The following is a 23,294-nucleotide window of genomic DNA, read 5'->3' on the forward strand; positions in this document are numbered from 1 at the left end:
CGGCACAGGAGGCTGCCCGGGAACAGCCGCCTCCCAAAGCGCCCTCGGGATGCTCGGGAGCAGACCAGAGCTCTGCCAGTCAGCCCTGGGAGAGGTTTGCCCGCCCGGCCCAGGAGCAATGGTGCCTTTTTCTCCCTGCCAGGGAGATGCGCCATGTCTCCATCATCTGGTGTTGCGGCATGGCATCCTGCCTCTTTGACCTGCTCAGCCAAGGCATTTCAGACTGGGAGCTGCCCGCCCTGGCCTTCCTGGTGGAGGTGAGCCCCATGGCCAGCGCTGCCTGGCTGAGCTGCCTCCCAGCCCTCTGCCCTCTCGTAGCCGCAGCTGCCTGGGACGCTGCCCGTGCCCTGTGCTGCTGCCTTGGCTCGGCCCTGTGCACTTCTGAGCTCCTGCCAGCTGGGCACCTCTGTGCCTGCTCTGTGCCTGCTCTGTGCCTTTCAGGTCCTGGATTGCCTGGACTTGAGCGAATGTGGTAAAAAAGTCCTGGAGATCTTGACAAGGCACCTACAGAGCGAGTCCAGGCAGATGCGTGGCGTGGCGCTGCGAGGCCTCGTGGTGCTCACCTCGATGGTGAGAAGGAGGCAGCAGCTGAAGCTGTGCTGGCAGCGTGGGGCTGGGGCAAGCAGCCCCTTGGGCTTAGCTGGGCTTTGGCAGCTGTGGCAGCTGCTCCCAGCTCTCCAGGGTCGCTGTTCAGCTGCCTGAGTGCTTTGGGACAGGCCTTGGGCCTCCGAGCCCTGCAGCAGCAGCAGCAGCAGCAGCAGCAGCGTGGGGTTGCCCAGCCTTGTTTTGCACACAGGATCCAAGCATGTACAGCCTGACTGAAAGCCTTGGGAAGCTACTGTGGGATAGGGATGAAGACATCGTGGAGAAGACCCTCATTGTGCTCAGCCTCCTGCTGCTGCAGAAAGACCTGGCAATAGCCAGCCCCATCGCCCTGCAGCTGGCTGAGGCGCTCTGGCACCTCTTTGACAATGTGAGGCTCTGTGCTCCCAGCCACGGGCACTTGGGTGCTGCCTTGGGCCTGGGCACAGGGAGGCCTGGAGCAGCTGATGTGGAGGGCTTTGGCTTCCTTTTCAACAGGACAACAGCCTTGTGCAGCTGCTCTCCATTCGCCTCTTCCAAGACGTGATCGCCTTGGTAGTGGCAAAGGGAGAAAAGGCCCTGAAGAAGCACGTGAGCCAGAGCCTGCTCCCACTCTTCTTCCACTGCCATGATGAGAACGGGCGTGTGGCACAGGTGAGGCCTCCTGGGTGTCCCCATGGAAGGAGCTCAGCTGTCTCCCCAGCCCCTGGCAGCTGACGGGCTCCAGCCTCCTCCCGGCCCTGGCACAGAGATGCGGGTCCGGTGCCCTGGGCTGCGGTGCCATCTCTGGGTCTCTGCTGCTCTGCAGGCCTCTCAGGAAACGCTGCTTTCTGCAGTAAGCTTCCTGAAGAGGAAGGATCTCAAGCAGCTGCTGCAGACGGATCAGATGTGGAGATTTGCCGAGTGCTTGGTAAGGACAGCCTGGAATGCCCAGCCCAATCCCTGGAGAAGCCGCCTGCCCCCGGCGCCCGGTCTGTGGGGCTGGCAGCTGTGGCCCCTGCCCAGTGCCGCAGGCAGGGGCACCAGCCTGCGCCCCACACGCCGCTCCCTTGCCTGGGCCGTGCGGGCTCTTCTCCAGGCTCCTGTGGCGCCAAGGCCGGTGCCGATGGAGGCCCGAGCCAGCCGGGCTCTGCTGCGGGGCGGCACCGCGGCTCGCCGGGCCCTCCGCCCCGTGCCGAGCCCGGCGCCTGCGGCTGCTGGCCGGGCCTCAGGGCTCTGTGGGCAGGGGGAGCAGTGGCGGCCGTAGGCAGCGCCCGGCCCAGGGGCAGGGCCCGCATCAACCCTTTCCCTCCGTGCCCCGCCGCTCTCTGCAGCTGGCAGAGGACAGGAGCCGAGCGGCCGAGCAGCTGCGCCTGGCCCTGCCCTACGTGCGGAGCGCACAGGAGCCCCTGCGAGAGGCGGCCGTCAGGTTCATGGGTGAGCGCCAAGGCCGGCTCCCTCCCCGGCCCGGCCCGTCCCAGCTCGGCCCCAGCCCCGCCTGCTGTCCCGGCAGCAGGATCCGGGCGCGGGCATGTGCAGCCCCGGCTGGGCTCGGCATTGCTGCTGCCGCCCTCCGGCAGCCGTGGCCTGGGGCGGCAGCGTGCGCCAGGGGCCCGGGCTGAGCCCTGCCGGGCCAGCAGGGCGTGTGGCCTCGGGGCTGGCAGCGCCCCTGGGCGGCAGCTGTGGCTCTGAAGGCAGGACACGCTCTGTGTTCCCCAGGCATGGCCGGGCGCTTCCTGACAGGGCAGCAGCCGCACTTCCGCATCATCTGCAGGGGTGAGTGCGGCCCGCGGGCTCTCGCCGGGGGCTGCCGCTGGCACCTGCGTTCCCTGGCCCGCCCGCCCACGGCTCCGCTCCCTGCGCGCCCCAAGGTGCCCACAGCACAGACACCTTGCAGGGACCTGGGGGACATTCCTGGCCAGCAGCTGCCAGCTCGTCCTTCTTGCCTCCTGCTTCCTCCAGGCCGTGCCAGGAGCTGCGTGCTATGCACGAGCCTGGAGGCTCTCCCCAGCTGCCCGCAGATCCAGCCTCTGACTGGGCCTCTGTTTCTCTCTCTGCAGCCCTTCAGGACATGACGGATGACACCAGCCCTGCCATCTCATGCCTGGCGCTTCAAGCTCTGTACATCCTTTTAGCTCTACAGAGCGTTCCCTGCTCCCGACTCCAGAAGATGCGAGACCAACTGCGCCGCCTCTGGCACTCGCGGCCTTTGCTGTGTGGCCGCGGCTGAGTGTCCTGCTGCGGCGCTGTGCAGAACTGCTCCGGGAGGCTGCGTCTGCTGGGGCCACCTGAGCCTGCGGGGAACACCTCTCCTCTGCCAGCACTTCCTTTCCCTTCACCCCCTGGAGGAACATTAAATTGCTGTTGTTGGATAGCCGGCTGTCCAGGAGCTTTCTCTTGGTGCAGAGTGTCTTCAGGCCAATGGGGAAGAGGGGGAAAAGGCTGCTTGGTCTGTGCAATTTGCCCAAGCGTGCGGTGTGGAAGGGAAAGTGTGGAAGAATGGCTGGAGGAAAAGGGCCATGGATCCGTGGAAATGTTGTACAAGCAAGCCCCATGATAACTGAGCATACATGTTAACTTAGCAGCTTGGCATAAGTGGGCCGCACTTAGCATAACCAGGCCGCACGCCACGATAGGAAGATGCTGTGTCCTGCCTGCTGACAAGGTCGAACGGGCAAGGACAGCAACGAGAATAGAAACCATAAAGTATGCATAACCACAAAGTAGGAGGAATATGTAAATGTAATCTCTTGCTTTAAACCAAGAAACTCACGACATGTATGAGCAATTAAACCAATAAACTAACGACAAATATGCATAATTACTGGAAAACAATATAAAAGTACCGGTGTGCTCGAGATAAACCGAAGCTTGCTTTACCAATCATATTGATTGACTGCTTGTCTTCCCTCGCCGCCATCAGGAGGGGGCTGTGGGATGCTGAGAGGGACGGGAGGGGCTTTGGTGGCTCCTGGCCAGGACAAAAAGGGATCAGGGGGAGGTTTCAGGGGGTCCTGGCTGGGCTGGGGGCCACAGGGAGGGCGACGTGACCTTTCTCAGCTAGCCAACTGTCCACAAAGCTCTCCATATTTCCCCCATTTTTCTGTTGAACAAGCATGGTCTGATTAAATGCAGCAGATATCATCTTTTGCACCATGTTCTGTAGGCATATGCAAAAACACAGCAAAATTAATACTAACAACAAAGCTATAATGCCCACTATAATGCTGACCTTAACAATAGAGCGTAACCATGATCCCAGGCCTAAAGATTTGAGCCATCCATCAATACCAAAGCCTGATTCTACCTGTAGGTTTCCAGTTAACCGCTCCAGTGTGGAGAGCTTTGTGGACAGTTGGCCAGCTGAGAAAGGTCACGTCGACATAATAGCGTTGGTTAAGTTAGAAGGAGGCAAGTCTAGGATTCAGCAGTCAGTGTCCAACCCCTGACAAGGACATTGTGCCCTTGGTGCAACAACTGGATAGAGGAGAGGATCTCTTGCCAACAATATGAGGATAGTTTCAGCAGAATAACCACAAGAATGTAGAAGCAGTAACAAAATAACCATAAGAATATAGAAGTAGGCGTGGTTGACTGAGAAGTAATTAACCAATAATGAGCTCAGCTTTGCAATATGTATAAGCCACATTAACACCAATATAAATATGTGTGAACTATCAAGAAAGTTGGAGACTTGCTGATCACGCATATTGAGTGCCGCATTTCTTCCGCATTTCTTCCGCTGATCCAACAAATTCCTGGTTTTGAGTCACCAATTCAATCACCTGTAAAGCCTGAAAATATGAGCTCTCATTCAAGGGCTTCCAGGAACACTTAAACCTACAGCAATTCTCCTTCAGAAAACCACAGTAGCTATGTCTCCTATAGAAAGACCAGATAAACCTCTCAGGAACCAGAATGACCCTTTTGTTCCCCTTTATGACTTGCTGAGAAAAAGAATAACATGGGATTGGACTTCTTTTCAGGAGGAAACATTGCAATTACTGATTTTTGAAGTGACAGCTCACCAAGCACTGGACCCTGTCCATCCCACAGATCCCTTTCAGCTGGAATACGGATTTGCCTCCTCTCAGCTTTCCGTTCATATATGGCAGCGGGGTCCTGAGGGTCTGACAAAGCCTGTTGGTTTTTATTCCCGTGGTTTCAGAGATACTGAAAAAAGGTACACTGCCTGGGAAGGGGGGTTGTTTGTGGTTGGCTTGGGAAAAGGTAAATGTAAATGATCACAAATTGATAATTGATGCACTTGGTGCTACACAAAACAACGTTTCTTTGGCTCTCAGCTGTATCCAGGCACAATTGTGGATGCAGTCAGTTGCTGCCTCAGTTATAAGAGAAGGTGAAGAAGGCACTTTTCCCACTGAAATTCGGAAAATAATTTGGGACAATGCCACTGACTTTGAAAGAGAATTCCAATCCTGGTGGAACCTGGTGAATTTTACCTATGAGCCCATTGCAAATACAGCCACAGCTTTTGTGTTAACCATACACAGTGCCTCAGAGCATTTGATTTTCCCTGTTATAGCATTAGAACTGAATTACAGCAGAGCTGTTCTCTATCCCATAGAGAATGGGCCCGTCAAATTGGTGAGATATGGCAAACTGTTAATTTGGAACCTTGTATTGTCCGAGAACAACAAGGGCTCATCTGTGAAAGCAATGCAATCATAGCTCAAGACATTTGTTCAGACACAGAGCAAAATATCTGTCATTTTGAAATTTGTCCTAACAAGACTTCTGAAACAGTCCTTACATACATAGGTAATAGAGTGCATGCTTAAAACTGCTTGTCAATTTGTATTTGTAGAAAACGTCGTAGTAGATACTAAAAATCTTTCAACTTTCTGTGCTTGTAACTTTACCAAAATTGCAGGATGGGATTTCTCTTATGAAGCTCCAGTCACCTCTCACTACCCATTGCAATCCAACTACACACTGATTCACAAACTGATGCCTACTCCTATTGGGATGGATCTCACTTTGGTAAGACAACTGCTGCTCCATCGAGACTTAGTTGAAATCCTTGAGAAGATTGAGAAAAACGCACAGAAAGCCCTGGTGACTGCTCATCACAATGTGAGACAGATACCCCGTGTCATGGAAAGGGTGGAGAAAGATGCCGAGCACAGGGGGTGGGATACTCTTTTAGGTGGTCTCCTACTGCCACGGGTGTCCTGAGCAGTCTGTGTCATCCCATTGTTATCCTTTTGATACCAAATCTGTTTGGTTTTATTTTATCAGCAGTCCCATTCGTTATGAATTGGAGCATGAAACAGCTGACAAGATTGATGTCTATAGTTAATGCACACAACTTGGCTGATGTCCCATGCACTGTGGACATCCCCAAGCCTTTGACACAAGGCAATTATGAATGAAGCAAATGTGTTTTGGAATAATCCTTAATTTCCATTTATGATTTTGTGAAAATTATTTTCCACTTTTAGTGAATTATTTTAGACAATCATTTTTAAGTTAATGCTTGTATTATGATTTGTTTATTGCTTTTTCCTTTTGATTATTTGTGATTTGTTTTGACCATTTGAGAATTGTTATAAAAATAATACTATTTTAATTAATTAACCACTTGTAAATTGTTATGAAAATAATATTGTTATAATCAATATTAATTATGTTTGTTTATTGTCTCCCTTTTTCCCCTCTTTTTCCTATCCTTTCTTTTCCTCCTTTCTCTCTCTCTCTCTCTTTTCTCTCTCTCTCTGTCATACTGTCTCTACATTTCCAAGTACACTACCAATGTACAGCAAGTCATAAAGACCCATCAGCGACACTCCAGAGTTCTGCTGATGAAGATCCCTCAAGACAATCGTGAGTCACGGGGTCGCGTCAGAGTCTGTCTGAATTTTCCCTCATCTCCCTCACGATCGTCATTGGGGACCAGTGAAGAGAAGACCCCCCTGTCTTAAATCTCTGGCTCCAAGGGAGAAAGTCATGTGCCTGAGACCTGAGAGCGTTGCCAAGCCATTGTTTGCACAGGTGTTGTTTGCTGTGTGCTACACTGAGCCCAATGAGAAGAAGAAGGGGCACCCTGCCCTTTGTGCAACAACAGCCTTGGGAGCTGTCCCACCTCTCGGCCTGGCTGGATTCTCCTGAGTTCTGGGTGGGCCCCCCACAGAAGACCCTCACCTGTTTTACAACCACCGTGACAGACAGACTGAGATGTAAGGAGCCTCTCCATCAAGGACTGAGACATGAAACTCCCATGTGAAAAGGCCCCTCTGCTCCTTCCAAGGACTGGCACTGAAACCCCCAGCCCGGGGCAGGTGTGTGGGGGAGGCAAGCTGACCAAAGCGAGATGTTTGCCTGCAGGTTGTGACCGCTGGACCAAGAACACAATGGCTCTCGTTTACTGCTGAGAACATGGACTACCTGTTACATCTACTCCTTATTGTATCTGTTTCCCCCCTCCCCGGCAATTTCCAATAGAGTTATCATAATAAAAACCTCTGAGTTAGCCAGAGACTTGGAGATCTCCCCGACGTAACAGGCAGATCCTCGACTGGACTGGACCAAAGGACTTCGTCTCTACGTTTGGTAGCTCTATCCCCTCTCTCTTTCTCTCTCTCTCTCTCTTTTGTCTCTCTCTTCCTCTATCTTTTTCTCTCCCTTAATCCCTCTATCGCATTTTGCTGTGGTCATTCAATAAAGGTGCATTTGTTTCGATTATCATTGCAAACCCCCTTGTACCGTGTCGGTTCTTTTTGCACCCTGAGATCAAATCCACGAAGCATCACGAAACCCGTCCGTGAGGACGGATCATGACACCCCCCGAGGATCCCTCCCCAAATTCCCCCCCAAAGCCCCCACAGCACCCCCAGACCCCGCTAAAACCCCCTCAAGTTCCCCCCAGACCCTCCCCAAATCCCCCCAAACGTCCTCAAGACCCCTCCCCAAATTCCCCTCACGATCCCTCCAGGACCCCTCACCTGTTCCTGCGCCTCCTCAGCAGCTCCCGGAGCCCCCCGTCCTCTCCCAGCGCCTCCCCCGCTCTCTCCAGCGCCTCCCGCAGGACCCGCCCGAGCCCGGGGCGGCTCCCGGGGGTCCCTGAGGGGGTCCCGGGGGGAGGTTGGAGGGGAGGGGGCGCCCGCTCCATGCTCAGCCCCGGGGTCAGGGGTCGCCGCTTCGGGCTCAGCTCTGATTGGCTGGACCGCTGCGGGGAGGGCGGGAGTTGCTGAGGGGAGACGCCCGGTGATTGGTTGGTTCAGCTCGAGAGAGGCGGGAGTAGCTGAGGGGAGACCTGCGTAGATTGGTTGATTCAGCGTGTGAGAGGTGGGCGTGTCTGAGGGGAGACGTGCGGTGATTGGTTGGATCGGCGCACGGGGAGGCCGGTGTTCCTGAGGGGAGACCCACGGTGATTCGTTCGTTTTGGGCAGGTTGCGCCGTGATTCGTTCATTTGGGAGATGATTGGACTGTTTGGGGTGAGCCGTGCCGCTATTGGCTGGGAAATGTCCGGAATTATTAAGGGAACATTCCCATTTTTTTGGGCAAAAATCTCTCGGATTTTTAAGGAAAAATTCCCGTTCTTTGCAGGAGAAACATTCCTGGATTTTTTGACCCCACATGACCCCAAATAACCCCAAAACTCTTGAAATAAACCCCAAATAATCCCAAATAACACCAAACAATACCTAAAAGTCACCCAAATCAGCGGAAAGAATTACAAATAACCCCCAAAAAACAAAACAAGAAAACCCCAAATTCAACCCCCAAACAACCCCAAATGATTTCAAGTACACCTAAAAAAAGCCATATACACCAACATAAACCCCAAGAACCCCAAATAATTCCAAATCAACCCAAGTAAACCCAAATAAGCCAAAACAAACCCAAATACATTCAAATAAACCCAAATATCTCCAAATAAACCCAAATAAACAGAAATAAACCAAGTAAAACCCAAGATAAACCCCAAATAGTCCATAAATTGCCCCAAATAAACCCCAAACAAACCCTAATTAAACCCAAAGAAACCCCAAGTAACCCCAGTTCCTCCCGTCCCCACCCCAAAACAGATCCCGACCAATCAGAACGCGCAGCACTGATGACGATCCACTTGCTGGGCAGAAACTCAGAGCACTGGCTCTGCTCAGCGATTTTCAGCCAATCAGCGCCCGGCCCGACTCTGACTCATCAGTTGCCAGGCACAGACCAAGGCCTCTCACTGCGTTAAACACTCAGAGACTGCGCGGGGTAATTTCCAGCCAATCAGAGCGTGTCTCGCTGATGACTCATCATTTGCGAGGTGAGGAATTTGGGGAGGGGGGGGAAGGTGACCCTGGGGATGGGCTGGGGACCCCAAATTAATGCAACACGGGGTCGGGACCCCAAAACGGAGCAGGAGGGGCCTGGAGCCCCCAAAACCAAACACGGGGGAGGGGACTGGGGGAAGGATCGGAAAGGGGAGGGAGAGTGGGGAAAAGATGGGGGTGGGACACCAAAATTGAGCTGGGAGGGGGATGGGACCCCCAAATTAAGCTCGGAGGGGTAGGGTATCCCAAAACTGAGCTGGGAGGGGGGTGGGACCCCCAAACAGGATGAAGCCAAGTTTGTTCCTAGAATGTGTAAAGCAGTTTATGGATATGCATGAGGGTCTATGAATATGCAACAGGCTGATGTCATGGGAGACAAGGACCATCGAGCAAAGGTTGTTATGGCCACCAAGACCCCCCAGTTATTTTTGGGGACACCTCTTAATTAATCTGGTTTTAATTACATCAGCCTGTTGCATATTCATAGACCCTCATGCATATCCATAAACTCATTTACATATTTCAGGAACTATTTTATATGGCTCATCCTTGGGGGTGCTTCCCCATTTCAGGAGCCTCCACTGAAATGGAAAATTTATACCCTCTCCCTTTGATTAATACTACTACTAGTATTACTACTACTACTACTACTACTACTACTAAATTAAAATAACAATTAATTTTGGAATTAAGGGGCTCTCAGGCAATGATATGGGAGTAGAAATAACAGTTCTTTATTAGGAAAAATTCAAAATACAAATGCAGTAGTACAAACAAAAAAAACAGTGACAGAGTCAGAATCCCCTGGGAATCCAGTGAAAAAGGTTGATCCTCTTGGAATCCAATGGGAAAAGATTTATCCAGTGGGAAATGTGGGAGATTAGGGACCGACCGCAAGATCTTGCGATGTTGGGGCAGACAGAACCCCTCCCCTTTGCCGTTAAAGTTACTTAGCCCCCGTTTTGTTGGCCGTTAACCCCCGTTATCTATAACCCCGTGGAACCGTCAATAAACGCCATTCACCGTCCACCACGTTGGTGCATGCGAGTACTTGGTCTGAGCGGCAGGAGGGTTGCTGCCGTGCCATTCCCGATCCAGGTCGTCACGCCTCAAACGGAGGCAACAGGGAAAAGGGCTGATCCTCTGGGAATCCAGTGGGAAAAGGCTGATCCTCTGGGAATCCAGTGGGAAAAGGCTGATCCTCTGGGAATCCAGTGGGAAAACGTTGATCATCTGGAAATCCAGTGGAAAAACGTTGATCATCTAGGAATCCAGTGGAAAAAAGCTTGATCCTTGGGAATCCAGTGGGAAAAGCTTGATCCTCTAGGAATCCAGCGGAGAATGAGGCTGATCCTTTGGAATCAAGTGGGAGAAGGGCTGATCCCCTGGGAATCCAGTGGGAAAAGATTTATCCTCTGGGAATCCAGTGGAAAAAGCTGAAATTTTGGGAATCCAGTGGGAAAAAGGCTGATCCTTTGGGAATCCAGTGGGGAAACAGCTGATCCTCTGGGAATCCAGTGGGAAAAGGGCTGATCCTTTGGGAATCCATTTCTTACCCCCCAAAGACAGGGCAAAGGCAGGGCCATGGAGTTTTTATAGGGTATCCCAAGGGTGGAGTTGGGGTTTGGGTCAGGGGAGGAGTTCTCAGCAACACAAGAAGGGTGAGATCAAATTCCTGCCTCTTAGCAACAGCAGCACTCCACAAAGAACCTGTCCCCAAATCCTAAATTCCCTCTAAAACAACTGAGAAATTATGGAACTTCAGATATATTCAATCAATTTCCTTCACTTAACACAGCTTGGGGTGTTTTTAAAGGATGAAGGTGAAGCAGAGGAAAATTAAGGCCAAACCAAAAGGAGAAGCAGGCAGGGGTGTTCCCAACATGATCACAGGGAATGTGAGTGACCAGGGCTGTGCCCAAAGTGCCTCCTCCAGTGGGGGATGGAGCTGGAGCAGCGCACGAAGCTCTGCCCGCACTCGGGGCACTCGCAGGGCTTCCCTTACTGGTGCCTCCGTTGGTGTTGGGTCAAGTGAGAGCTCCTGGAGAAGCTCTTCCCACACTGGGGACACTGGTAGGGCCTCTCCCCTGTGTGGATGCGCCGGTGGGTGATGAGGGTGGAGTTGCGCTTGAATCCCTTCCCACAGTCAGGGCACTGGAAGGGCCTCTCCTCTCTGTGAATCCAATAGTGCCGGAGGAGACAGGAGCTGGTCTGAGACCTCTTCCTGCATTTATCACACTCGTAGGGCCTCTCCCCAGTGTGGATCCTCTGGTGCACAATCAGGTCGCAGTTCCACCTGAAGCTCTTCCCACACTCCACGCACCTGTGGGGCTTCTCCCCATCATGGAGCTGCTCATGGAGCACCAGCTCCGAGCTCTGGCTCCATCTCCGGCCGCCTTCCCGGCCCAGGCTGGCTCTTTCCCCCTCACATCCCCGCCATCTGCATTTGCAGCCCCTCCTTGTGCCGCATCTCCAGGGATTTTCCTCCCCGTTGGCTTCCTGCGCCATGGAGCCGCTCAAAACGGCCTCTGCCACCAGGTTCTGCTGCGGGGATTTGTCCTCCCTGCTCTCCATGCTCAGCTCCTGCTCTGGGGGAGGAAGGACAAGGACAGCATGGGATTTGCCTCTGTGCCACAGGCAAGGGCAAGGAGATCCCCTCAGGGCGTCCCCGGCAGGACGGCACCGCCACCCCCCCCGATGTCCCCCCATGGGGCCTTTTCCGCTCAGCCTTGGACTTCTTCATTCTCCAAACATCCCCCCAAAAACCCCAACCCAGGGACCCCCCGGGATATCCAGGCCGAGCTCCCCCTCCCCGCTGACTGGTGCGATGGGGGGGGGCGATGATCCCACAGGTGGGGGCTGCGAATTCAGGCAGGGCTCGAGCGCGACTCCTTCAGCTCAGCCTCGATTCGCCTTTGTCCCTCCTCTTCCTCTTCCTCTTCCTCCTGCACCTCCTCTTCCATCCCCCCTCCCATTCCTCTCTGTTATCCCCACCTTCTTCTCCTCTTCCATCCCTCCCCTTCCATCCCTTCTCCTCCTCCTCCACACTAACCCCACCTCCTTCTCCTCCTTCCATTGCTGCTCTCTCTCTGCCTTCATCCCTCCTCTTCCATCTCCCCTCCCCCTGCTCCTCTCCCCTAACCGGCTGGAACCCTGAAGGAAAGGGGGCAGGGAAAGGGCGGGAACCGTGAGGGGAAAGGGGCGGGCTCAGGCCAAGGGTGGCAACTGTGAGGGGACGCTCTGGGAGGCTGCAACGGACTGAACATGAACGGGAGAGAAATCAGTAAGTCTGAGAGTTCTGTTTGCTATCGAATACATTCCACACACCCAGCCCCACACAATCCCCATCCCACCGCTCCAAAATGGGATCCCACTTTTCCCAATCTCCCCCCTCACCCGTCTCAGCCTGGCGACTGTAGAATTGAGTGAGTTTGGTGTGGGATTGAGTTTTTTCAGGTGGGTGTGCGCACTTTTGGGGTAAGATTGAGCTGTTTTCACTGGGATTTGAGTGGTTTTGAGGTGACAGATCCATCCCTCTTGGCTTTTGCAGTGCAAAGAGATGCAAAAGAGAGAAACATTAAGGTCAAACCAAAAGGAGAAGCAACCAGGTGTGTTCCCAACATAGATCACAGGGAATATGAGTGACCAGGGCTGTGCCGAAAGTGCCTCCTCCAGTGGGGGATGGAGCTGGAGCAGCGCACGAAGCTCTGCCCGCACTCGGGGCCCTCGCAGGGCTTCCCTTACCGGTGCCTCCGTTGGTGTTGGGTCAAGTTAGAGCTGCTGGAGAAGCTCTTCCCACACTGGGGACACTGGTAGGGCCTCTCCCCTGTGTGGATGCGCCGGTGGGTGATGAGGGTGGAGTTGCGCTTGAATCCCTTCCCGCAGTCAGGGCACTGGAAGGGCCTCTCCTCTCTGTGAATCCAATAGTGCCGGAGGAGACGGGACCTCATCTGAAACCTCTTTCTGCATTTATCACACTCATAGGGCCGTTCCCCAGTGTGGATGCGCCGGTGCTTGATGAGGGTGGACTTGTACTTGAATCCCTTCCCACACTCAGGGCATTGGAAGGGCCTCTCCTCTGTGTGACTCTGATAGTGCTGGAGGAGATGGGAGCTGGTCAGAAACCTCTTCCCACACTTGGAACACTCATAGGGCCTCTCCCCAGTGTGGGTCCTCTGGTGCTTGATCAGGCTGGAGCTGTGGCTGAAGCACATCCCACACTCGGAACACTTGTACGGCCTTTCTCCAGTGTGGATCCTCTGGTGCATGATCAGGCTGGAGCTGCACCTAAAGCTCTTCCCACAGTCCGCACACTCAAAGGGCATTTCCCCAGTGTGGGTCCTCTGGTGCGTGATCAGGTGGGAGCTCATGGTGAAGCTCTTCCCACAGTCCCCACACTCGTAGGGCTTCTCCCCAGTGTGGGTCCTCTGGTGCATGATCAGGGTGGAGCTGTTGCTGAAGCTCTTCCCACACTCCCCACACTCATAGGGCTTCTCCCCAGTGTGGGTCCTCTGGTGCCTGATCAGGGTGGAGCTGTTGCTGAAGCTCTTCCCACACTCCCCACACTCATAGGGCTTCTCCCCAGTGTGGATCCTCTGGTGGCTGATCAGGCTGGAGCTGTGGCTGAAGCTCTTCCCACACTCCCCACACTCGTAGGGCCTCTCCCCAGTGTGGATCCTCTGGTGCCTGATCAGGTCGCAGTTCCACCTGAAGCTCTTCCCACACTCCACGCACCTGTGGGGCTTCTCCCCATCATGGAGCTGCTCATGGAGCACCAGCTCCGAGCTCTGGCTCCATCTCCGGCTGCCTTCCCAGCCCAGGCTGCCTCTTTCCCCCTCACATCCCCGCCATCTGCGTTTGCAGCCCCTCCTCGTGCGGCAGCTCCGGGGCTTTTCCTCCCCGTTGGCTTCCTGCACCGTGGAGCCGCTCAAAACGGCCTCTGCCACCAGGTTCTGCTGCGGGGATTTGTCCTCCCTGCTCTCCGTGCTCAGCTCCTGCTCTGGGGGAGAAGGACAAGGACAGCATGGGATTTGCCTCCGTGCCACAGGCAAGGGCAAGGAGATCCCCCCAGGGCTGTGATGCAGCCGGGGGCCCTGCTGGGCTGGGAGATGGAGCAGCACAGAGGGGAAAGGGGCACTGACTTCCTCCTCACCTGCCTCAGTGTCCTGGGGCATCTTCCTCTTCCTCGCAGCCTCCCTGGGGTTGACAATGGGAAATCCTGGTTTGGGGAAAACAAGGGATGAGTGCGTTTGTAGGAGCGTCGGGGGGTAGGACGGTCGGGACGGACGGAGACGAGAGATCTCTGCAGCCAGGCCCTGGAACTTGCGGTTTATTGCAAAGGGCCTGGGTGCAGGGCCCTGCTTGGAGCTGCCAGGCACAGCTCGGAGCAGGCCCGAGAGAAGAGAGGGGTAGAGAGGATGAGAGGGTAAGAGAGTAAGAGGGGAAGAGCGTAAGAGAGTAAGGTTCCCGTTACACTACAGTAAATCTTCTTCTGTGTTGAATATTCTATTTCTCACTAGCCAATCTAGTACAAGATACAAATCCTATAGCATTTATATACGGCCTGTAAGAATCACTACATCACCATACTGTGTTACATTTTGAACCCTAAAAACTCCTCTTTGGACCCCTTCTGCTGAGCTAGTAGGGTCTGCTCTGACCCTTGGATCTGTCTGCAAGCAGAGGGAGTTGTTTCATCAAAAGGGGATTACCTTCAGTTGGGCCACACCATTGTTTTCCAGTTGTTCACTAACTGAGGTATCTCAAAGCTTGCTTTCATTTCAATCTTCCTTATACTTTCTATATTCTCAAAATCTTTTGCCAGACAATCATATTTATAAGGCTTTCCTGTTTCATCTTCCCCAACACACATTGAGTTTGAAGGTCCCTCTGCCCGACTCCATCTCTACAAGTCACCGGCCTTCTGGGCTCCCAAAAAACCTCCCAAACACCAAGACTCAGCCCTGAAAAAGCCTCCCAGGAGTTCCCTGTCCCTGGTCCCTCCCCTCTCGAGTTCGGGGGTTCCCCCCTGTCCCAGCTGCTGGGGTCACGCTTGGATTGGGGGTCCCCCTTCTCCTCGGTGCCCACCCTGCCCAGGCTGCTGGCAGTCCCAGCAATGCCAAAAGCTCCCCCTGCTTCACTCTCCCCATTTCGGGATGCCGGGGCTCTTTGGGCTCCCGGGCTCCCTTCTCCCCTCATTCTCTGCTCTGGGCTGCAGTGGCTCCAAGGAGTCCCCCCTGGCCCTCTCCAGGCTCTTGAGGCTCCCGCCAATGGCGGCGCTCCCCCCTCTCTGGGCTCCCCACTTTGGGCTCCTGGGGCACACAGGGCTCTGCTCCTCCAGGCTGCCTCTGCTGGCAGCCGCCACCGCCACCCCCCGATGTCCCCCCAAGGGGCCTTTTCCGCTCAGCCTTGGACTTCTTCATTCTCCAAACATCCCCCCAAAAACCCAACCCAGGGACCCCCCGGGATATCCGGGCCGAGCTCCCCCTCCCCGCTCACCGGAGCCATGGGGGGGGCGATGATCCCACAGGTGGGGGCTGCGAATTCAGGCAGGGATGGACGGCCTGGCTCCCTCAGCTCAGCCTCCATCCGCCTTTGTCCCTCCTCTTCCTCTTCCTCCTGCTCCTCCTCCTCCATTCCCCCTCCCTCCTCCTTCTGCTCTGTCTTATCTCCCCCTCCTTCTCCTCTTCCATCCCTGCCCTTCCCTGCCTCCTCCTCCTCCCCCAGCAGCAGCCACACCCTCGGTGCCCCGTTCCCGCAGCCCTCGCAGCCCGCGGCAGGAGCGGCGATGGAGCCGGGACAGGTCGGGATGGGCAGCACGGGGCTCTCGGCTGCTCCCAGCCGCTGCGGGCGAGCGGAACCCGGCCCGGGCCAAAGGAGAGGCAAACTGGGCAAACTGGGGGCACATCACAAAGCTAAGGATGCAGCAGAAAATGGAGCTGAGTGAGTTATGTTAATATTAACTCCAAACGAGGAAAAACTGGAAATTCCAAAGTTTACGGAAGACGAGAAAAAAGAATCAAACAAGATAGGAAGTGAACAAGATAAATCAAGGAAATGGAAACTTCTTGATGGAAGACAATTACTTAATAAAATGGGCTTACTAGGAAAATATTAGAAGACATGCATCAGAAAACCCACTGGGGTACTCAAGCTTTGTGTGATCATTTTTTAAGGAACTATGGCTGCACTGGGATTTTTGGAGGAGCAAAGCAAGTTACTGAAAGATGCTTAAATTGCCAAAGGATAAATAAAAAGGTGATGAGAAAAACAACATTAGGAGGTTGTGAGGTAGCTTGTCGACCTTTTCAAAGTATCCAAGCAGAAGTTTAGATTTGTTAGGCTCTGGATTTATTTGTAAAAAAACCCGTTTAATCTAGAAGAAAGAGAACATGCCATAGGTTAGACAGGAGATTTTAGGAGAATAAAAATCTTTAAAGTATCAGAAACACCCGAGACAAAACAGGAAAAGAAAAAGGGGAAATGAAAGGGAGGGGAACAAGAGGAAGAATCAGAAAGAGAGTGGGATCCTCTGCAGCTCTTGCCCCCTCCGTTCGCGGCCGAGGCGCCTGTCCCGGGTCCCGGCTCGCTGCCCGCCTCAGCTCCGCCTGCCCCGGTTTCCATCCCAGGTGCGGGCTCACTGCCCAGGGCAGCTCCACCTGCCCCGGCGCTGGCGGTGAATTTGTGTGCCCTGCTCCCACTGACCGGCCCGCGGCCGCTCTGCCGGCCATGCTGGGGAAGATGGGGGTTGCTCTGTCCTGCCGCCTGGGCCGAGGTCACCGCGCCGACCGCACCGAGGCCGGGTCCCAGCCATCCCATCCCCGGCTGCCCTGCCCGTGCCAGCTGCGCTGGGCACCGCCGCTGCTGCTGCCGGGGTCTCCCACCTGCCTTTTCTCTGCCGGGAGCTGCCGGATCAGCCGCCATAAGCCATGTGGGGGCTGCCCACGCTCCGGCTCGGTCTCCACGGGAAGATCCCCCTCTGCCGATTCCGGCAGCAGACCCTGCCCACACTCCCACCGAGCCTCGGCGGGATATCCTCCCCTGACACGACTCCTGCTCTGAGTTACGTCCCCTTGGTAACAACAGGTTCGGCTGTTCAGGGAAACTCCCTCTCTCTCTACAGGAAGCACCTTATCGAAACACGAGGAGCTCAGTTAAAAGGCAGCCCTCTCCAAATTCTTTCTCAAAACACGGGAGAAAGGCTACAGAAGGTAAAAAAGTGAAAGAGTTAGATGAAGGGATTGCTCTATTTCCGTTAAGAGAGGTTCCCATGGCAGGGATGTGCTGCCCTGCCCCGCGGGAGCCACCAGCGCCCCTGCCGGCCGTGCCCGGAACTGCACCCAAGGGGAAAGCGCCGCAGCCGAAAGGCAGGGACTGGCTCCGGGCTCTGTTTGTTGGCACTGCCGGAGCTGTTGTTCTTTGTTTGCTTTATTTACACACTAGTAAAGAACTGGTATTCCTATTCCCATAGCTTTGCCTGAGAGCCCCTTGATTCCACTAGTCTAAAAATTAAGAGGGAGGGGCTTTGCATTCTCCATTCCAAGAGAGGCTTTTTCTGCCTTCCCAAGCAGACACCTGTCTTGTAAAGCAGGACAAACACCCACAGGCACTGAGGGGGGCTGCAGGAGGGGCAGAAGAAGGCCCTGCAGCACTTGGGCACAAAGGCCCAGCAGGTGAGTGCAAGAAGGGAGCAGCAAAAGGCCAAGCTGAAGGCAAAGGCCAGGGCAGAGTTCCTACAGCCCCTGAGGGATCAGCCCCAGGGCCCAAGGGGGCCCCAGCACCCAGGGCACGGGCTCGGCCACAAGCACCCGGCAGAGGCATTGCCCTCCTCGGCAGGGGACAGCCCACCCAAACAGCCCCTGGCAAGGAATCAGGGCTCCAGCTGCAGGGCACAAGGACACTGCAAGCACAGACAGCAGCACCCTCAGGACCAGCAAGTCCACCCCTTGATGGACATGGATTGGCAGGGCTGTCACAGCTCCCATCACACCAGGGACCCTCCACACTGGAGCCCTTGAGAACATTCAGGTCGGTCTGCATTGAGAGGAGGCCTCTCCTGATGGACACAGGGGCCTCTCAATCCACTCTGAATCTTAGACCTAAGGGGGAAAAATGCTAAAAATATGTTTGATAAGTGAGGGGATAAGTGGGAAAGATGTATGGTTTTATTCAACCACTGTTAGCAGATTTCAGAGATGGATTTGAAATGAATGAATTTTATTTGCTCCAATTTGTTATCATGATTTACTGGGAAGGGATTTGATCGCTAAACTTGGAACACAAATTAATATTATAAAAGGTGATACAGAGGCCAGTTCTGTTGGACCTCTGTGTCAAATGTCTGGCCAGGCCGATGCTGAACTGAACCCAGAAGTGTGGGCAGCCCCAGGGAAAGAGGGAAAATTAGATATGGAGCCTCTCCAAAGTACTCTGAAGCAACCAGGACAAGTGGTGTCTAAAAGCAACAGCCTGTTCCAGGGGAGGGAAGGAAGGGGAATCAGACAAAGCGCAGGTCACCGCCCCATGCTCAGCTCAACCCAAGGAGCTCTGGGTGCTTCTAAGAGCCTGGCACTGAAATGCCCTGAGCAGGAAGGCTTCAATATCTTCTGCTGACACCATGGCACCTAACAGGGGGGCAAAAGCAATTCTGACTGCTTCAGCAAGCACTGGATCAGAGATCAAGGTAGATTCTCCCACAGGAAGCTGGGCTGGCACAGAGCCTGCCCTGGCACTTTGCTGTTGCCAACACCCAGCCAGGACATCGGCTCCTGCCTAAGGAGTGCAAAGCAGCACCACTGGTGGCCAAGGGGCCCATGCCAAGTGTCCCTGAGGCCAGAAACAGCCGCCAGCACAGCTGAACACGGGGGGACCCCTCAGCCTGGCCTCAGGGGCTCTGAAGCCCCGGAGATTTGCACTTCCCGCCTGCAGCAGGACCATGGCAGCCGCCCCTGAGCCTGCCCTGAAGGCAACGCAGCAGCAGCCAGGGCTCCACAGCGGGCCAAGCCCCTGGGCCTGCCCACAGATCCTCTGCTCAAACCCTCGGAAATCCTGGCCACCCTCCTCTGGCACCTCCAGCCACTGCGGCCAAGCCTCGCTGCCACTGCTGCAGCTTCAGCGCTGGCTGGGCCTGCACTGCCACAGCTGCTGGGGAGCACCGCGGCACAATTCCACTCTGGGGCTCACTCACACCCACACTCTGGGCTGACTGCGACTGCATTGCTGCAAAATGTACCCATTTTGGTTCTTTTAAATCTTCTTTCTCTGCTCAGGCTTGGTTTGTCTTTGCCTTGGGGAAAGGAATTTTAAAGGTTTTATTTAAGGGCTGTTACACCACTCAATGGAGATGAGTTCAACATCTCAGCAGACTGGGAATAGCCCAAAAGACACCCACAGAGATAACGACCAGCAACAAAACATCAACGCCCAGCAGCAAACAGCAACCAACAGCTACCCCAGACACTGCCCCCGGCACAGCTGGAGACACCTGGTCTGGAAAAGGCTGAGAAGGAAATCCACGAGTGTGGACCGAATTCACAGCAGAGGGGAAGAAATCCGGGTCCAACAGGAAACCAAATACTAAAAACTTACACAACTTGGAAGCAATGAACAATAAACCAGGGGATTTCTATGGGGTTTGGATGGTAAAAAGTTTAGGAAAAATCTAGTAAAACTCACGTGTCACTGAACAATTCTCCCTGCACACCCGGGCTATGTGTGGGTGAAAGGATTTCTGTTGCACATCCTGGCCAGAATCAAGTAATGTCTTGACTCTCTAAAACTGGAAATGTTGGAGAGTTTTGGCTCTTCCCACCCTTTTGGTGACAAGATTACAACATTTGAATGTTTTTTTCTTAATAATCCTTCTGGTCAGTAAGGTTTGGGTCAGGGGTGTCAGAATCAATTTTTATTCTTAGGAGAAGTAGAGGCTTTTTGGGTATGTGTGTGCGTGTCTCTTAGTGATGGCACAATTTTGGTCTGGGTTTCTCCATGCTCACCTTTAGGATGCATTTTGAAAAACTAGAAGAGGTTTAAATGCGACGCTTTAACTCATAAACAGTTAACAGAACACGGTTTAAAAATGGGAAAAAAAAAAGCATCAAAAAAAAGCAAGGGAGGGTGGGTGAGAAAGGAACAGGGGAGTCATCAGATTACTGCCCTGGAAGAGAAGCTTTGGTTTTAGTCAGCCTGCAGAGGAGCTTTAGAAATGCAAATGAACACTGCTGGGCAAAGCCTGGACAATGGACCTGGGTCTCTTGCCTGGGGCAGGAATTGGGCTGATTCCCTCTGCCCCTCAGCCCAAGCTCTGCCTGCTTGCATGATGGAATTTGCACAGCTCAAGGCAGAGCCCAGGGTGAGGATATCTGACCCTGCAACAGAAACGGGTGAAGCTGCAAAGGGAAACAGCAAATGGAGAATGTTGGGAAAACTTCACTATAAATAAATGGGGGGGAATCATCCCTCTGCCCACTCCCACATGTGCTGTCCCTGTCTATGTTATATACAGGGTATAACAGAGCACTGGGGATTTTTTGCTACCAAAAATTCAGGGAAACCAGTTGGAAATCCAAATATTTGATGACTTAATTAGAGAAAAGCAGTCAATTGATGCAGCCCTGGCCGGAGAGAGCGGACAAAAATGAGGAAAAGATGAACGGCCAGCAGAACAAATCCTACAACACCATGGACCAGCCCCTGGGAACCCGAACCAATTCATATCAGGAGCCACAGAACCCATTTCTCATTTCAATGGCATCATTAGATTACAAGCTGCCCTCAGAATAACCAACCAGACAGCTCCAGCTCCTGACCTTCCTGCTGAGCAATCCACTGAAATGAGGAACACAACATTTCACCATGGGATGGGGTCAGATCATCTGTTAGCAGAAAAAGGAGGAATTTGCGGAAAATCAAATGACTCTGTGAAAAATGCATGTATTTTATGATTGGCTTTTCGCAAATATTAAAATGAATATTATAGGTGTTGTGTTAGAAAGTAATGCTGTATTAGTTTTCTTAAGTACTGTGTTAGCTATAGTTTTAAGTTATAAAAATTATTAAAATAGAAACGATGCTATGTAGGATACTTTTTTAAAAAGAAAGGACTCGCAGCGAGATAGCAGCCACAGGACACCTAAATCTTTCAGAGAAGAAGAATTTATGGCCCTCTTATCAGAAGAAACCAACTTCTTCCTGCCTCGAAGGCGCTGTTAGGATTTGGAGGAAGAAGTTGACGATGACCAGACAGAATCCTGTGTTTGAATGGAATTTATGCATCATGTATGAAGTGTATGAATATGCAACAGGCTATGGTTTTTAAGGGTTACTCCTGTGTTAACGGGTGTCCTTTTTCGGGCTCGTGCTGCCCGGAAAAAGGTACCCGGACGTCCGTAACTCTTTGTCTCTATCGTCTCATATTGTCCTAATTCAGTTTGTCCAAATTATTATTACTCTAATTGTATTACTACTTTTATAACCATTTTATTTCTATTACACTTTTAAAATTTTGAAAACAAGTAATTGGCGTTTTTAACAACTCCAACTGGTCTTGGCAAATAGATGGCAAAGGAAAAGTGGTGAACCAGATAACAAAGGAGACAAACAAACAGCTCATGCACCAATCCAAACGTGAAAGGATGGGAATGGGACACGGTTTTGTGGCTCCCTGGCAGTCCACGGTTTAAACGAATGCTGTTTCTCCTCTGTTGTGCTACAGCAACTCTCATCTTTTTACCATGCTCCACACCTTGAGAGTGCAGCTCATTCAGCAGCTGAGCGAGGGGATGCAGGTGGCAGCCAGGCCTCCTGATCCAGAGACGGCTACAGAAGGACAGGGAATGAGGGCACTGAGAATAATCCCAAAACCAAAGAAAACTCAGAAAGGAAAAAAGAAAAAAAAAAAGAAAAAAAAAAAAGGAAGAGAAAAGAAAAAGAAAAAAAATTCACTGAGTGAATCTGCCTGGAGATTGGGTCAGGGACTCGTAGATAAGGAAGTGAGAAACCATCAGTTTCAGTAAATGTCACTAATTAACATGGACTGCTGCTCACAGAAAGTCCCGCTAAATTCCTCAACTTCCAGAAGAACAAAGACTTAACAGAGCCGTGAATATCAGCTGTTCTACAAAAGTGGGGGTGCACATTAACGAGGACATGCAGTTGGCGGATCGCGAAGTCTGAACCTTCCAAGTACCTCAGCCAGTGGGCAAAGGGAGAGGGAGAAGCGGCCGGGAAAATGAGGATAAAAAGGAGGCTGCGAACTACAACAATGGAAGAGAGCGCACGGCAAATGCCCCACGGCCTCTCCCTCTGCTCAGCAATAAAGTCACTTGTACAGGACTCCTCTGTCTCCTCTGGGCACAGAAACCTCCGGCCACGTCAATTTCCCCGCACAGCCCCGGGCACGGGGCAGCCGCCTCTGTCCCAGCCACAGCAACCGGGCCAAGCCAGCGCTGCTCCGGCAGCGGCTCCTGCCGAGGCAGCGGCCGCAAGGAGACCGCGGGCAGCCGCTCCCGCAGCGCCCTCACGCCAGCGGCAACACGCGCCGGACACGGCACAACGAACCCGCCCGAGCCCCCTGCCGCCCCCGAGGCCCGCAGCGAGCCCCGAGCCCCCGCACAACCCAGCGCGGCTCCCACCTGCGCTGCGGCCGCCTCCCAGCTCCGCCGCCGCCTCACCGCGCTCCGGCCGCTGCCGCCGCTCCCGGGCCCGCACACACACTCCGCCAATGGCGCCGCTGCCGAGCCACGGCCGCCCTCAGGCCGCACCGGGGCCTGCCCCGCCCCGCTTCCTCCAATCAGCGCGCCAGAACCACGACTGACGGCACCGTCACCCAATCGCAGCCAGGGGCGGGCTCTGCACACGGCACAGCCTCGCCCCGCGCTCTCAGGGTCCCCCGGGCTGCGTGAGGGCAGAGCCGGAGATGAGGAACAGCCCTGGAACGGGCCCGGGCCCGAGGGGATTGAGCTGAAAACACAAACAAACTTCTCCGCACCTCCCGCCACGGCTTTCCCGGCACTGCGGCTTCGGTGGCCCCGGCTCAGCGGGAAGCCCTGGAGCCTCTCTTCTCCTACCCCTAATTAGGAGCATCAGTGCATCGCTTTGATTTCCCCCCAAAAGGGAAAACTGCCCCAAATCCCTGTGGATGAGTGGGGGAGGGGAGAGATTTATGACAGAAAACCCCAAAAACTCGGAGCAGGATAATGAGAAGTGTGGTAAATAGGTGTGAAAAACGCCAATCACTTGTTTCCAAAATTTTAAAAGTTTAATAGTAATAAAATGGTTATAAAAATAGTAATACAATTAGAGTAATAATAATTTGGGCAATTTGAATTAGGACAATCTGAGACAATAGAGATAAAGAGTTAGGGACGTCCGGGTACCTTTTTCTGGGCAGTAGGAGCCCTGAAAAGGACACCCGTTAACAAAGGATTAACCCTTAAAAACAATAA

The 23,294-nt window shown here is 53.6% G+C and overlaps 3 protein-coding genes and 1 long non-coding RNA gene across 5 annotated transcripts in view; 2 read left to right on the forward strand and 2 right to left on the reverse strand.

The window, feature by feature from the left end:
* LOC139604951 (zinc finger protein 436-like) overlaps positions 1 to 22,592 on the reverse strand; it is a 325,479-nt gene extending 302,887 nt beyond the window's left edge. Inside the window, exon 1 of the mRNA XM_071456294.1 lies at positions 22,482 to 22,592. The gene's annotated coding sequence lies outside the window, so the exon portion shown is untranslated. The remainder of the gene's footprint in view (positions 1 to 22,481) is intronic.
* Positions 1 to 23,294, forward strand: part of LOC139604945 (zinc finger protein 436-like) — a 135,889-nt gene that overhangs the window by 87,566 nt on the left and 25,029 nt on the right. The gene's annotated exons all lie outside the window — the stretch shown is intronic.
* Positions 2,141 to 2,935, forward strand: LOC139604994 (uncharacterized). Its single transcript, XR_011684200.1, has 2 exons — positions 2,141 to 2,337; positions 2,622 to 2,935. It is a non-coding gene; the product is annotated as an uncharacterized lncRNA (long non-coding RNA).
* LOC139604923 (zinc finger protein 436-like) lies at positions 11,299 to 22,597 on the reverse strand. Of its 2 annotated transcripts, none has more exons than XM_071456257.1 (5): positions 15,349 to 15,453; positions 14,003 to 14,068; positions 12,595 to 13,849; positions 12,247 to 12,391; positions 11,299 to 11,438 (listed from the first exon to the last, which is right to left on the reverse strand). In XM_071456257.1, exons 2-5 carry the CDS (start codon positions 14,022 to 14,024, stop codon positions 11,427 to 11,429), a joined length of 1,434 nt encoding a protein of 477 aa, XP_071312358.1. In that variant the 5' UTR covers positions 14,025 to 14,068; positions 15,349 to 15,453; the 3' UTR covers positions 11,299 to 11,426. The 2 variants fall into 2 exon arrangements, with proteins under 2 accessions (XP_071312358.1, XP_071312359.1); XM_071456258.1 differs by lacking the exon at positions 15,349 to 15,453 and adding an exon at positions 22,482 to 22,597 and having other exon boundaries at positions 11,300 to 11,438.

Source organism: Agelaius tricolor, unplaced genomic scaffold, assembly GCF_023055355.1.
Source record: "Agelaius tricolor isolate 1412-34295 unplaced genomic scaffold, bAgeTri1.0.p SCAF_57, whole genome shotgun sequence".
Taxonomy (NCBI): Eukaryota; Metazoa; Chordata; class Aves; order Passeriformes; family Icteridae; genus Agelaius; species Agelaius tricolor.